Genomic DNA, 15,074 nt, shown 5'->3' on the forward strand with positions numbered 1-15,074 from the left:
TGTGTGTGATCTCTGTCTGTCAAAGAAATAAATTAAAAAAAAAAATATTGGCAGACTGGACCCAGCAATGTAGAAAATGGATTATACCTCACGACACCGTGGGATCTCTCCCAGGAATGCAAAGTCGGTTTAGCAGATCAATCAGTGTAACCCGCTGTGTTCATACAGGCCAGTAACCACACAGTCATTTCCACAGATGCAGAAGAAAGCGTCTGCCAAAGTCGAACATCCATGCGAGACGAAAGCTCTCCTTGGGCTGTAAAGGGGAGTTCTCAGAGAGCAGGGTTAGAGACTGGGCAGACACCCCAAAAGGCGTCTACTGATAGGATTACCGGCTCTCTGGGGAGGCTTTGTTGACCCAGGAACCTGGACGCAGCGGGGGTTTTCCTCCCCATCTTAGAGCAAAATTTCACTTCATCTTTCTTTCCTCCCCTTCTGCAGAAAGTTTTATTGTTTTTAGTTGGTCCACAGCTTGAATAAGGGCTGAAGAATTTGCTTAAAGAGCTGCCTGGTGACGGCACCTGGCTGACTCAGTTGGTAAAGCACGCAACGCCGGGGCTCGGGGTGGTGAGGACAGGCCCCGTGTTGGGTGTCGATGTGGCTTAGCTGCCTGGTGGTGACAGAGAATGGCTCAGGCAGAAGCTCGGATAGTGGGGCGTGGTCGGGGGGAGGTTTGCAGAGGGGCCCTCCAAGGCCACGGGGCTCTGGGAAGCCTCCTAGGTGTGCTCGGCCCGCTTTGTCTCTTGGGCAAGGGCACGACCGTCCTTGGCTTTGGAAGAATTCACAGCAATTCTGTCTCGGCCGCTTTATAGACTTTGCTCTGTGAGGCCTGCGGGCCCGCTGTGGCCTCCGAAGCGTCCACATTCTTCCCAGGCAAGGTCAGCTGGACGCAGTTGAGGCCTGTGGGCGGCGCGGCGTGGCCGTGGGGCGGAGGCTGCGTGGGCCTCCGTGCGGGGACTTAGGGCCCAGGCGCTGCTGGCCGCACGCGGGCCGAGGGTGAGGAGGGCATTGAGGGGGGACTGAGCGGCCCCGGGTCTGGAGTCAGGACAGGCTGCTGGCGGCCCCGCGGTGCCACATCTGACAGTGGCAGGTGGCCCCTCCCCCGGAAGGACTTGGTTATGGGGTTCGTCCTCGCCACTCTACTGGGGAGCCGGGCCCCCCACGGAGGAGAGGGAGCAGAGCTGGACGCGCCTGAGAACGAGGTTTGTGCGTTTCTTCCATCGGCTCATCAGTGAAAGAGCCGAGGACTTCGGGCTGGGTGGGGGGCAGGGGCAACAGGACCCCAACCCAGGGAGCCCACGGTCTCCTCATTGCCCCCCACAGGGACCCCAGGAGGAGCTGGGGCATTCGTTTGCACATGGGAAGTGGGTTTCTGCAGGGGCCCCTGTCTGGTTCAGTCAGTGGAGAATCTGTTGATCTCAGGGTCATGAGTTCGAGCCCCACGTTGGGTGTGGTGATAACTTAAAAAGTTGGGGGCGGGGTCCTGGCTGGCTCAGTTGGTGGAGCATGTGACTCTTGATCTCAGGGTTGTAAGTTTGAGCCCCACATTGGGTGTAGAAATAAACTGGAAAAAAATCGTTTTCAATTGGTTTCTGCACACAGGTCGCCTCTCTGACTGTAGAGTTGGGGGTTCTTCGGCTGTCCAGCTGGTGTTTGTTGAATGGGGAGAAACAGAACAAATGGTCTTACATAGGAAGCGCCGGCAGCAAGGGTGTGACTCAGGGGAGGGCTCAGGCTGTAGGCCACATTCACGTGTGTGTCTTTAAGTGTCTTTAAAACAGGGCTTCCCAGTCTTGGCCGCACAGAGGAAATCACCTGGGCCACGGGACCAACCCCTCCCCCCCCCAGGCGGGGGAGGGGCTCAGAAGAACTCCCCCGGGCATTTCAAGCTGTGGGCGCCCAGCACTGCCGCGGTGGCAGAACAGGAGGTTGACAGCGACTGGCTACCTGCGTTCCAGCAGACACGGCTTCTTCGGTCTCACATTCGGCACGAGCTTGCTTTCCTTTGAAGGGCGTAGGGGCCTCAGCGTCCACCTCCCACCGTCCTGCGTGTGGCGCGGGATTGGGTGTGAGCTGGTTTCTGGTTTGTGTTGAACAGATTCCACCCCAGCTCCAGAGATGGGTGCTGACTGATCGAAGCCAGTCAGGGTCTCTGAGCTCCCAGGGACTCACCGAGCTAGCTCTGACCCGAGCCCTCCAGCCACAGAGACCAGCTCAGGAATGGTCCGCTTGGCTCAAGGTCAGGACTCTTGTTCAGTAGTGAGGGAAGGTGAATGGGAAGCACCGTGTGGACACCAGGGGACCGGCCTAGGATGAGAGCGATCATGTGGGCGGGAGGAAGGGCAGAGGACCCGAGCCCTTGCCCACGCCACCGAGCGTAGCTGTTATCTGTGTGTCCCCTTTATCCACACAGTCTGAGTTGGAACTCCTGTTCCCTGGCAGTGACAGTCCCATTCATAAAAAAGGTGTCTGAAGCTGGGTAAGGAGAGTAAGGTCATCGCTGATGGGCAAGGACTTCCCTGGGAAGCACTGTGAGCCAGAGCTGCTCCTGGGCTCTTCAGGGCCCCTCGGAATGCACTAGGAGACATAAGTCACACCAAGACACGCGGCTCCCCCAATTCTTTCAGTCTTGTCTGGGCCAAGGAAGAAGTCTCATTTTCGTTTTGTGTGCCTTGAATCCCTCTGGTTTTCCTTTTTAACAAGCAGAGCCAGACTCAGGCTCACAGCCTTCAGCAGGCAATAACAGGTGGTGAAGTTTTCATCTAACGTGTTGTATTTATTTTTATGGACGTCTTCATTAATGGCAAATTCTGCTGCCTGTCCTTTCTTGTAGAAACAAAGTTTTCCTTCTTAAAAAGGGCCCTTGAGACATACGAAGTACATAAAGCAGTTGTTAGATGACCAAGACGGCAGTGAGAAAGAGTAGTGTGGGAGATGATGCACTGGGAAAAGCATGTGTGGTTTAGAGATGGGGCTTGTGTGTCTGCATTCGCAGCGGGGAAAGGCTTTAAGAGGCTCCTTTGTAGCCCAGGTTAAGGCTGCGTGGTGCAGTTGGAGTGCCAGTGGCTGGGGACTCAGATGTCCTGGGTCCGAGTCAGCATCTATCTCTCCTCTGCCAGCTGGGATCTTAGGACAAGTTCATTTCTCAAACCTGGAGCTGATATTGCCTTCACAGGACTTGTTGTTGTTGTTGGGGGTGGGGGGTATTGGGGCACTAGGGCAGGACTATTTTGAGGACTTAAATTATCTTGGAATTTAGTACCTATCCTACTAGTCCCAGGAACACTTCAGGGATGTCGGAAAGTACTTGTGTGTGCTGAGCTCCTAGGAAAGGTGTAGTCCTGCCCCTGGCCTGGAGGATGGGTCCTTGAAGGACAGAGCTCTGTGTTTGAGCCTCTCTTGGTTCCCTCTTCCCAGGGAACCCCACTTAGCTAGCCTTGCCAGCAGAGGCAGCCACCAGCAAGCCATGTAGGGCCTTGACCACTAATCCCCAGGCTCTCCTGTCTGGCCGCTTCACATACACTCAGTACAAGGTAGTATCATGTTCTAGTCCAAGTCCCAGCCAGTACGGTTCTTACAACTACATTGGGAAAGACCTTTTATTTCTAATCTCTTATCAGTTTCCAAAATTGAGCAGTTGGCTTATTAGGATATTCATTTTGCCTCACTTAGTAATAAAAGCTTAATAAAGTTCTAGCAAGACTCATGCAAAAGCCGGCTGAGCTTTAAACGGCCTTAACAGCTCTGAGGCCTGATGGCGCTGGGCAGGTGGTGGCGTTTGGCCTCCATCACAGATCCGAGAATCCCGTATTCTGAAAAACACACAGCTACAACAGCTCGTTTAAATAGTGAAGATTCTGCCCTGAATTCCATTCATAGGTCATCTGCCCTGGAAATGACTATGGACCTTCCTTCCTCTGTCCTTCTCTTACTTGCACTTGAAATCATGACTGGAGGATTTCCAGGACATGCAACTTTCGCCTTATATACAAATTTTTTGAACACAACTCCCGGCTAATTTGCAATTCCACTTAGATTTACGTTCTAGTGAATGTTACAGTTGTTTAAAGTGGAGTCCATTGATGGAAGTAGTCAGGAATTCCAGAACGGTGACCCTTCTCTGGTTCAAATTTGGATGTTTTCAAGCTGACCTTCTACTAGTCGTTGATAGAAAATACCTTATTTACTAACCGGATGCACCATCAAGAATTTTATGTCTTTCTAGAGCACCTCACGGTGGCCAACTGGTAACTGGTGTGTTGGAATGCCGTTTCTGAGAGGTGCGAGCACCCTCTTCTAGTTTGTTTTCGGGGAGAGGGGGGCATTTCGGTGCGACAGGCTTGCAGTTGGTGCTGACCAGGTGCGCAATAGGGTCGGTTAGAAATGAGGGTAGAAAAGACCGCTGCCGAAGGAAGGGCAGAGGCTAACCCGATGCTCTACCAAACCCATGTACTTAATACATCCTAATTTCATCAGTACAGAGTGTGTTTTCTATTACGCAAATTGAGTCTCAAGCTTTAGTAGCACAGAATCCCTGAGAGAGGATTTTGGGGCCTCCGTCCCAAGGGTTTGATGCTGGCAGTCTGGGGTCAAGGTAGGGAAACCACCCCTGTACATAGCAGTACCTACTTGACAAAAGCCAAGTTGAGTGGCTTCCAGTGGAGTTTCAGTTGGGGCGGTGCCCCACCTCCATCACAGGTTTTCAGATTGTTTTGTTCCCTCCTGAAACCTATCTGTCTTTACAAACAGGCAGGCCTTTGGGTTGGATACGTAACTACAGGGCAAAGGGGCAAATCCTTTTCTGCTTAGCTCTTAAGAGGGGGACAAAGTGCTGTTCGATGGAGACCAACGATGGGAGAAGAAAGTGCCTCAATGTGCTGAAAAGCGAGAGAAATCCCGCTGCTCGTTGGTCAGACTCTGGAAGTCAGGGCCACAGGAGAATCGGAAGGACATAAAGGAGTCTCCTGGGAAGGACATTTACAGGCTTGTTCAGTCTACAGTTTATAGACATTCTCTAATTAGAAGGTGGCAGGTTGCCACAGCTTTTATTTCCAGATTATTCCAAAAGCAAACAGTAGCAACGACATTCTTTTCAATGGCTTTTATTGAGACACTTTTAGGGCTTCTGCAACATGGCTGGTTGGGGATCTTTGTTTCCAGTTCTTAGGTGGCCGAATTCTTCTCCAAATGCCAACAATGCCCCTTTTGACCACCTTAGCGAGGCAGCACACTCATGTCTCTGCTCAAATGTTCAACCAGGAACGTACACCCCCCCTCCGCTATTGTGTGCGAGTCTCTGTACAACTCCACGTAGGCCTCCTGAGCCCGGGGTTCCATCCTTCCCACCTAGTAATTTATTCGGCAGCCTAATTTCACCCCAAGGGCGAGAGGGCTTCAGGATAGCTGCTATTTACAATCCTTAAGTAAAAGTTTTTCTCAGAGCCAGTTCTTCTGATGTGAACATCTGGGGCATCTTAGTTTGGGGACGTCCTGTCCTTACTGTCATCAGTGGGCGTCTATAGAATTTCTCCTCCTTACAGCACAGACAACTCCAGGCCAGCCCCCAGTGCCCTAAAGGTCCTGGTCTATTCTTGCACTTGCTCCTGTAGTTTTTGAGAAGCAGGACGGCACCATTTTAGGAGGTTGGTCAACTTACTTTGGTCTTGTTAATGCTTTTGTTACAGCTGTTTTTTGGAAGAAGTCTTAAAAATGATGGAAGCTAGCCACTTAAGACCTGTTTAGACCAAAGTCCCCGAGAGGTGCTTGCTCGGCTTCTGCCCTCTGTAAGGTTTGGAGCTTTCCATCATTGTAATTACTGAAAACGGTCGCCTAATACTGCCTCCTTGTACGCTTCCACTCTTTAGTCCAAGCTGCTCTTGGGAGTGATGTAGTAAATATACTAGCTCCTTTGACCTTACCGGTGTGATCTCCAAAGCCTTCTTAGTAGCAAGATGGTCTAGAGAATTACAACAGAAGCAGAGAGTAGTTGCCTGTGTAGTACAATTGTTCCCAGTGTAAGGCGAAAACTAACATTTACTTCCTTTTAGAAGAAAGAACTGCCAGGGCATTAATACTCGGCTTGCAAATTAATGCCGGTTTGTTAACATCCTTTTATCGAGACATTTACATATATAAGCAGGCTCTGCTCCTTGACAAAAGGGGAACTGAAAAACTCAAGGATGTTTATTTTTGCAGTTAAAAAGGGGAAAGGCAAAAGGAAACCAAAAGAAGTTTTAACAGGTGCCTTGAGAGAAAGCATTCTTAACGCCAGTGGCACATCTTGGTCTTCTGTGAGCCATGGCTTTGGCTGGCACACGACATAATGGACACATAGGATTGTAATTTGTAATAAAGCAAGTATTTACATTAAGCACAATACAGCAATTTATTTAGATGCTTAAAATGAATACAAAGGGAAATAAAGATCACAAAATTATACATACTACAACAGTGTGTCATATATTAGATGGTATAAATGAATACACCGGGGTGGTGCTTAACTAAAGATAAAACTAAATATCCAAAATGCAGCACTCAGTGGTTTGCTGCTTCAACACAACACACTTTCATACAGATCTAAAAGGTGTCAAAATTAGTAGCTGCAAAGTCAATTCTTGCATGTGATTTTTAGCTTAAAAGATTTCAGAAAACAGATCTGAAATGCCAGTTTTTGTTTCTGTCAGCTGTAATGTCAAGGATATTCAGAACGAGAAAAATTCTATAATACAAGAGAGTCCAGATATATATCTTATGTGGCTGGCCTCTGTTGCGAGATTGTACAAGGTTATGTGCAAAAACTAAGTCTGTCCAAAAGTCCATACTAGCGCAGTTTCAGGCTTTTGCTAGGTAAACTAGATAGAGCGCTTATTACACAGCAAGGGCAACACTAAAAAAAGAAACAAATCTAGATGGGTACACAATAACAATATCATAGGCATCACTTGAATAGGTCTAAAAGACTGTACAAATATACATTTCAACTATTCAGAATGAATACATGAAAAAAAATTGATTTTCCCCGAAGTCTACTATACACATTGGACTGGTAGCTTGAATGTTGGCCCTACACTACCGTGTCAATCAGGGTAACGCTTCCCCCAGATCATCCAACCAAACATTTTACAGAGGGAAAGAAATGTTGAGAAGGCAGATAAAATAAACCTCTGCTTTTCCTCATGTGCGTTCGTGAGCCACCAGCTTATCGGTTTTTCACATTTATTTACTGTGTCTGTCACAGCAAGTTCTGAAGCCAGATCAGCCAGTCGTGTGTCATAGACATGGGAAGAACCACCGGGATTAGCAGTGGCCTCGTATCCCCACAGCCCGGTAACCCAGCGCTCAAAAGGCGGTACCAGTCAGAATACAGCTTTGCAGTCCTACCGGGAGGAGAGCAGAGCCGAGCCCCAGGCGGCAGCTGGTTCCCAGTGCCGGAGAACCGGGCACTCAGGCCTGCTGGCTGCTCAGTTTCACGCCGGTCAGGCCGCCGTGCATGGGCTCGGCAACGCCGTCAGTCATGTTGTCAAACTGCTCCCCGTCCTCACTGTCAATTGTGCTATTCTGCCACTCAATCTGTGGGTTAGATAAGCGCTCGTCATTTTCAGATGCGTTCTTCCACTGTGACTGGTCCTTGGACCAAAACCCTTCAACTTTTCCATAGGAACTATTCTTCCATTTCAACTGCTCTCTGTCGCCTTGCATGGTAGCCTTTTTTTTGGCAGCTGGCTTACTGCTTCTTGCGTCTTCACTCTGGGAAGACTCATCAGACCAGGTTCCCGCTTTCATTTCACTTGTGTTGTCCTCAAAGTCCGACACCTGTTGGGAACCGGGGCCACTCTCAGACGGAGAAGCACCATCCTTCCACTCAACGGTGTCATCGTGGTCAACGTCACTGTCAGAGGCATCGCGCAGCAGCTTGGTCGGTTCCTCAGTCAAATGAATAGTTTCGTATTTTGAACCATCCTCCTCTTTTTGGTCTAGCTTCTCCTCAGATTCTAAAGCCTCCTCAGAAATGACCTTCGGTATGTGCTCCTCCGGGGTATCGTTGGGGATTTTAGGCTCGACTTCAAACACAGGGTCAAAAGGGCTACCACTTCCATTGGATTCTTCCTCCAAATTTTCAAAACTGTCTGAGGAGCTGTCCTCTTCCTTCCCAAGGCTGAGCTTTTTGTCAGCAGTTTTACTAGCATTGACTCGGGAATCCTTCTCGTCATGATTCTCAAACAGCCACTCAGCATCAAAATCCATCTCGTGCTTCACTTTGTTGAGTTCTTTCATGTTGAAGCCCAGTAACACACCAGGCTTGTATTTTTCACAGTCTCGGACACACTTCTTCCTCTTGTTACTAAAATGGGAAGCAATGTCACTCTTCCACAACCACAAACTGGCAGCCAGCTTCTCAATTTCTCTCCTGGTGGGATAGGGCTGTTTATTGAAATACTTCGTTAGGAAGCTTTTCCTGGCTTCGTAGGAATCATCTTCATGACCCTTGGGGTCTAAAGCTAAAACAACAGGCTCCTCAGGCTTCTCTTCAAAGAAGCTGGGCGAATCACTATCATCGTCTAACTTTCGCTTTTTCAGCAAGGGAAATTCCACTTGCTCGTAAGTGCGCTTGACAGGTGCCAGGCCCGGTGACTGATTAAGCCGAGAGGGTGCATTTGTCTTATCCTGGCCATTCTGGGTCTTTCCAACACCCCTGCAGTGAACTAGATGCAAAGTGATAGTCGAGGCGGTCATGTTGCTGGTGTACACACCAAGGCAATGGATGCATTTGTAGGTGAGCTTTTTTTCCACGGGATGAACCGTCTGAATAACTTGGTGCCTCTCTCGTAGGTGATGGGCAAGTGCATCAGATATGGGTCCTTTTAGGATTGAAAAGCAAAGCGGGCAAAGGGTTTTCCCAACATCTTTTTTATAGGGTACTGCAGCCTGAGGTGAACTTTTAACAGGGATATCTGCCTTTTCCTGAACTTTTGGCTGTGGCTTTGGAGGGACCGGAGGGTTATTCTGGGCATGGTAAGCAACAGATTCAGCTGGGGCATCCCTCAGGTTGTATGTGGTTACAAGGAGGTGGATATTAGTGTGACTACCCTGCTGCAATGTCAAATCAAAGCTCAAAGTAGAATCTGTTTTAGGTCCCATCTCTTCATCAATGTGAACCATCCGCATGTGCGCCGCCATCTTTTCCACGTCATTGAACGTTGACCGGCAATACGGGCAAGACAGACCATGAATTAACATGTGGTTGAGCAGGGTATCTGTGGGCAAATAGCGATTACAGTAGAGGCATTTGCTAGTGAAATTGTGTATTTTCATAATGTAGTTGGCTACTGCTGGGACTTTCTCAGCTTTATGTTCTTTTTCGAAGTGCACACTATAAACATTTTCAGGAAAAAGCTCATTACAGATTGTACATATTTTCCACTTTTGAGTTGAGGAAGTATTGGCTGGGGGAGGGCCCGTGGCAGCTGCAGTAGGTTTGGAACTGGACTGACCTAATACTCTGGATGCCTGTGACTGGGAGAGGGAGGGAGACTTTAACTGGCCTGACGAGAGAGAAGAGGCATTAGCAGACTGCAGGGAGTATCTTGCTGGTGCCTGGGATCTCTGCTCTGACCCAAGCCCGTAAGATCTTCCATTGCCACTCGGAAGTAGCTGCTTCACAGACTGGGACTGCTGAGGGATGGAGACTGGTGCGTTGCCACCTAGACCCAGTCTCATGGACTGACCAACGCCATAGCCCTGGCCTACAGATTTGACTCCGTAGTTATTCTGCTGTAGGTGAACATTGGACATCATGTTGACTCCTGTCGAATTTAAGTTAGGCTTTGGTATTGAGAGTCGATTTACCATCTGCTGCGATGGCAAAGACCGGACATTTCCAGAAGCAAGGGAACCAATTCTTGATTGGAGTCCCATGCCCTTCTTCTCTTGAGGTTTGGGAGCAATTAGCATCAAGGGTTTAGATCGGGGAACCACCACATTTGTGTGCCCAATCATGGCAGTGACCTGATAGCCTATGCGTTCATGGTCTTCGATGACGTGTTGTACCAAAGCTTCATAGGACTTTGGCATGAAAAGGCATCTCTTGCAGTGAATACTGCTCTCTTCCCGGGCATTTGAACCTAGAGGGACTGCACCGTTGAGTGACTTCTCACCTGCCTTTGCTATGTAAGGCGCCGCCACGTGCTGAAAATGTTCCCTGTAAATGTGCTTCCTAACGATTTCATAAAGAGGATCTCGGTAAGTGCACTTCTTACAGTAATAAACAGCTTGTTCTACACTGTCAGCCTGCTTAGGTTTAAGGCCATCATTTTTGCTTTTATCTTTAAAAGTGCTGAGGCTGCTACTCGGTGCGCTGGCGTTTGGAGCATGAAATATTTTAATGTGTGTTTCCAAAGTCTTTTTGTCTGCATTGAAGGTACAGTAGGGGCAATTAAGGAGAATCCTATTTTCAAAGTCTTCACTATGGACATTCCGGAAATGACTTTTGTAGGCAGAGAAGAATTTTGAAGAAAATGGACAAGCACTGCAGCAAAAAGGTTTCGTCCGGTAGTCCTAAAGAAAAGACAAAACCTGGAATCAGAATGCCACTTCAGAAAAGATAGTAACAGGTTCTAGATTTTCTCCCCCAGATGTTCTCTATTTTTAAAATAGAGATATAATGCTATTTTTAGACCTGAAACTCAAATGCATCAATATAATTTTTTTTCCTTTTCAAAATTAAATTGCAAAATATGAATCCAAATGAGAAAATGGTTCTAAACAAAATAATTTTATTTGAGTCCCAGAGTATTAAAAAAAACCCCTCATTCCAAGCTTCCCCTCAATGTTTAGAAAAGATCAAAGTCATATTTGCTGATTGGTTTTAGAGGAGCCAAAGACAAATGGCTTCAAAGATAAACATTTTACAGTTAGAAATGACAAAAATAAACACTGTGAAATCACTCTCACTCTTGCAAAAGGTTCCAGATTTACTATTCTGTGAAAGTCAGGGCCCTCAGTGCTGTAGTGCCATTAGGCAGTAGGACATAAAGATACACCTTTCTTCCCTCCCACCATGGAAAATCTTCAAAAATCTCAAAACATTTCTTCCCTCTGATCCAAGTGCAGTGTCGTATTTAGATTTCATTACTGATCAAAAAGCTACTGATGTGAAAGGCTGGCTTTCTTCTATAAGCCACGGTCTCTCTTCTCAAGCAAGAGCAGCTTCAAAAGAACTAATGAAGTGCTAGCCGCTTTGATTCAAATTAAGAAGTTAAATAAAAATTTCCCAGACTATGAGGAGTGCGTGATGTGAAAAATCCACTGACGTACTGCAGGACACACCGGCGTCCAAGAGCAACGTCCAGAATTACGCTCACTAGCATCTGTGCAGTTTGTCCTTTGAAGACCAGTGAAACACAAGCAGGGCAAGAGATTAGCTTTTCTCCCTAGAAACCTACTTTGTTTCAGATACTGGTTTGACACAAAATAAAATACTCTGCATCTCCTTAAAGCTCAATCCCCTATTCAGTGTTAGAATGTGAAGCTCTGGGATTTGTTAAACCGAATTAAGCGACATGTCCCACTGGAAGGCTTTTACATTTGAAGACTTCTGGGTGCCTACATTTTTTTCCTGAGGTATGGATAAGAAAAAACCAGGTAACCATACTCTCAAATTTCTGAGGCAGTAAAAGTAAAAGTACTTCCACAATTTAAAATCTTTGCCCAAGTATAAGAGCTCAATAATTATAGAACTAGGGGTGTCTGGGTGGCTCAGTGGGTTAAGCCTCTGCCTTTTGCTCAAGTTATGATCTCAGGGTCCTGGGATCGAGCCCCACATCGGGCTCTCTGCTCAGCAGAGAGCCTGCTTCCTGCCACCTCCCACTCCCCGGCCTGCCTCTCTGCCTACTTGTGATCTCTGTTGGTCAAATAAATAAATAAAATCTTAAAAAAAAATAATTACAGAACTACAGTCACTACTGAAATAGGTAATGATAAAGTCTGCCGTGACAATCACACCTCCCTGTGGGACAGAAACCACTACCTGTACCACCTTCTCTGTTACATCTTTACCTCCTGATACTTGCTGGCATCACTGGTGCCTTGGACTACCTAAGAGTGTTCTTAATTCCAATTTGAAAAATTTAAGTGACACCTTTCTGTCACTACTGTCCTATACAGCCACCCATCTCCTTCCCCATGTGCTGGCTTAGCAACCCCAGAGGTTGGATGATACCCACACAGAAAAAAACACTTTCTCCAGTAATAACATGAACTGCGACAGACACAAAAAAATGACGGATGGTCTAGATGAACAGAATATTGGAGGGTACGTTTCGGAAACAGAAACAGAAGAGCAAAAGTACTGCTGATATACAGTACACCTTAGAACATTTAAGTAACAAATTTCCCATTATTACACTTTAAAGTTTCAGTCCAATGACAAAAAAGATTCTTCCTAGTTCTCCCTGCCGCTTAGGAAAATTGAAATAATCAACTCTGACATTTTCCACACGAGGTTACTGCCCACAAAACAATGCATCACTATGAGAGGCCTAGAGCTGACAAGGGAGGACAGCAAGGAGGCTGCCATTGGGGAAGTCCCCTATGCCACTTACCTGATTTTTCGTAAGCGAAGGGTCCCACAGTCCTACGTCCTCCCATGTAGTGTTTTTCAAATAAAAGTCATTAGGTTCAAACTGTTTAAAATCCTAGAAAAACAGTGAAAGAAGTTTACAAAAACATAGTGATATCAACTCTAGCCCAACCTTACTTAAAAATCCCATCTCTTAGCTAGAACTGGGAAGACACACAGAAAAACCAATCCCACCAAGAACTAAACTAGGAATGATAAGGCTCAGGAAATAAAAAAAGGCATACGGAAGTTGTATTCAACATTTCCTAACAACTGAACATTCCCCAAATGGTCAGCAAGGTTTCCAAGGAAACCACTGGAAGTTCTAATCAAGTAAAAACTTCAGTCACGTAGTAATACCAAAGCTCCTTTCATGAGAGTATTGTAACTCCTCAGTTGTAGCATTAGAATGGAGTGTAAGCTAGCAATGTTTGCTTACAGCACCATGGATGTGATATTCTGCTTCTGAGGGGGACAAAGGGTAGAAATGGATGGGGAAGAAAACTCAGGATTTCTAAACCCACAAAAGGAAGAAAGCTATCCGAAGAAAAGTAAGCAGTACTACGTTAAATTTATACTCTTACGTAAAAACTTAATGGCCCGTTTCCCCCCAGGCCAGGAAGATACAAAGTCTCAGGAGAAAATTCCCCTTGACTCCAAAAGGTTCACAGTTCAGTGTGGGAAAATCAAGCACATATAAATTCCACAGTATGTAATCGGTGTAATAATGGCAGGAACACATCAAATGCAGGAGAGAAAAGGCACCTTAACATTGGCATTACTTAGTCTTGTGCAGATTATTCCACTGAGTGCAAAGTGGACTGAGATGGACTGTTTTATCGGGCAGATCTGCCTGAATTTGAGGGGATGGAGAGGCAGTGAACTTCCACACTGGGGATAACGTAACTAGAGAAGCCCACTTTTGAGAAGCTTCAGTCTTCATGAAAATACTCCCCCCACCCCAAGTATTATTCATGGGAGTCAGGAAAAGAAAATCTGTTGCATGAAGGAAATTGCTTTTTAACTTTCAATTCCATCCAAACAGTTCCTGAATGCCTATTATGTACCCAGCACTGTGCTAGGTGCTGGTTATACACGGAGGGACAAGGTAGTTACGGTTCCTGGCCAGATGGAACTTAAAGGCTAGTGGGGAAAACACCTTTAAATATTTCAATCAGAGGCTCTGACCAACTAAACCGCAAGACCTACCTAGAGTAATGAGATCTGGAAAAGGAGGAGACCAGGACACTGGCTATCCCACAGGGCTTCTACAAAGCTCAGATAAAAGGTCAGAAAAACAGTTTGCAAAAGTCCAAACTGTTATACAAGGGGGAAGATAATAGTGTATGATGGGTCAGAAGGGCCAACAAATACTCGTCCTAAGGAAAGAGACAACAAGCACCCAAACCACCATGCCTCACCAATCAGAAGGTCAACCAGAACACTCAGGCATATCAGAATGAGAACAGGCTCTGGAGCCGGCAGACAGACCCGACCATAGGCTTAGCTGTGAGGTGGACCTAAATCTTTACTGGTTCTTCATTGTAAACTGGAGATAAGAATTCCTACATCCCCCCCCCAGGGGCTGTTCTAAGAATGTGAAATTAGAGACAATTTTAAAGCACCTAAAATGTCTGACATGTTACACCCTCACCAGGAGATCTGCTTTTGCTTCATGATGCAAAGATGAAAAAGCCCATTTTAGGGAGAAGGGAGCAAGTTAAGTCAACTGAGAAAGCTCAGGTGAAGCTAATGCTGCAGTTATAATTCAGAATCACGACTAAGAATTAACCAATCCCGGCTGCTGACACAAAGTAATGGATCAGAAGCTGAGTCATGTTAAAATTTAAAAAATGGCATGCTACTTACTTCTATGTGTTCTTTACAGTATTCCAACCCAATGTCACTAAGTATTTTTTTCACAGTTTTCCGGGCTTTTCTTAAACTGCCAAGATTGTTGACAGGAAGTTGGAACATAGTTTCTATTGGAAAAAAAAATTTAAGTCAAGTCAAAACACGTACAACTTGTAATATTTCCTACTTCCACTGATGGTAGGACCACAAACCCTGGCCCGCTGACAAAGAAGGAGAGTAGATACCCTTATCTAGTATGTTCCGATTACTTTTAAAGCAGACAGGCAAAGTAAGTGCTCTCTGATCTTTTCTATTTTTAACAGGGTGCTCTATGTTATATATCAACTGTGGGTCTAATCTGGCACAATTCTAATTAAGTTCATCACCAAACTGGTTTTTTTGAAATTGAGAATTAGGTTAATAATACCAACCGATTATCTTAAAATTGAGTTAGTGCTTTTCTCCTTGTGATGTTGAGCCTCTGAAAATAGAAAAATGTTCACCATTTCAGCATCATTATCACAAAATTTTGAGTGCCAGGGAAAAGAAGTTTTTGTTTTCTGGGAACTGTCCTGCACACTGCTAAGAAATATCCTTTAGTGTT

At 46.3% G+C, this 15,074-nt stretch overlaps 1 protein-coding gene across 5 annotated transcripts in view; it reads right to left on the reverse strand.

The window, feature by feature from the left end:
• Positions 1–6,360: 6,360 nt before the first annotated feature.
• ADNP (activity dependent neuroprotector homeobox) overlaps positions 6,361–15,074 on the reverse strand; it is a 31,762-nt gene continuing 23,048 nt past the window's right edge. For 3 of the 5 annotated variants that reach the window (XM_082744915.1, XM_082744912.1, XM_082744913.1), the window contains 3 exons: positions 14,486–14,598; positions 12,600–12,692; positions 6,361–10,554 (listed from right to left, as the gene is read on the reverse strand). In XM_082744915.1, coding sequence (XP_082601041.1) covers positions 7,444–10,554; positions 12,600–12,692; positions 14,486–14,593 — 3,312 coding nt within the window. In that variant the 5' untranslated portion in view covers positions 14,594–14,598 and the 3' untranslated portion in view covers positions 6,361–7,443. Of the gene's footprint in view, positions 10,555–12,599; positions 12,693–14,485; positions 14,599–14,901; positions 14,952–15,074 lie in introns of all 5 variants that reach the window. The other 2 variants (XM_082744914.1, XM_082744916.1) reach the window with 2 other exon arrangements.

Source organism: Mustela nivalis (assembly GCF_964662115.1).
Source record: "Mustela nivalis genome assembly, chromosome: 8".
Classification (NCBI taxonomy): domain Eukaryota; kingdom Metazoa; phylum Chordata; class Mammalia; order Carnivora; family Mustelidae; genus Mustela; species Mustela nivalis.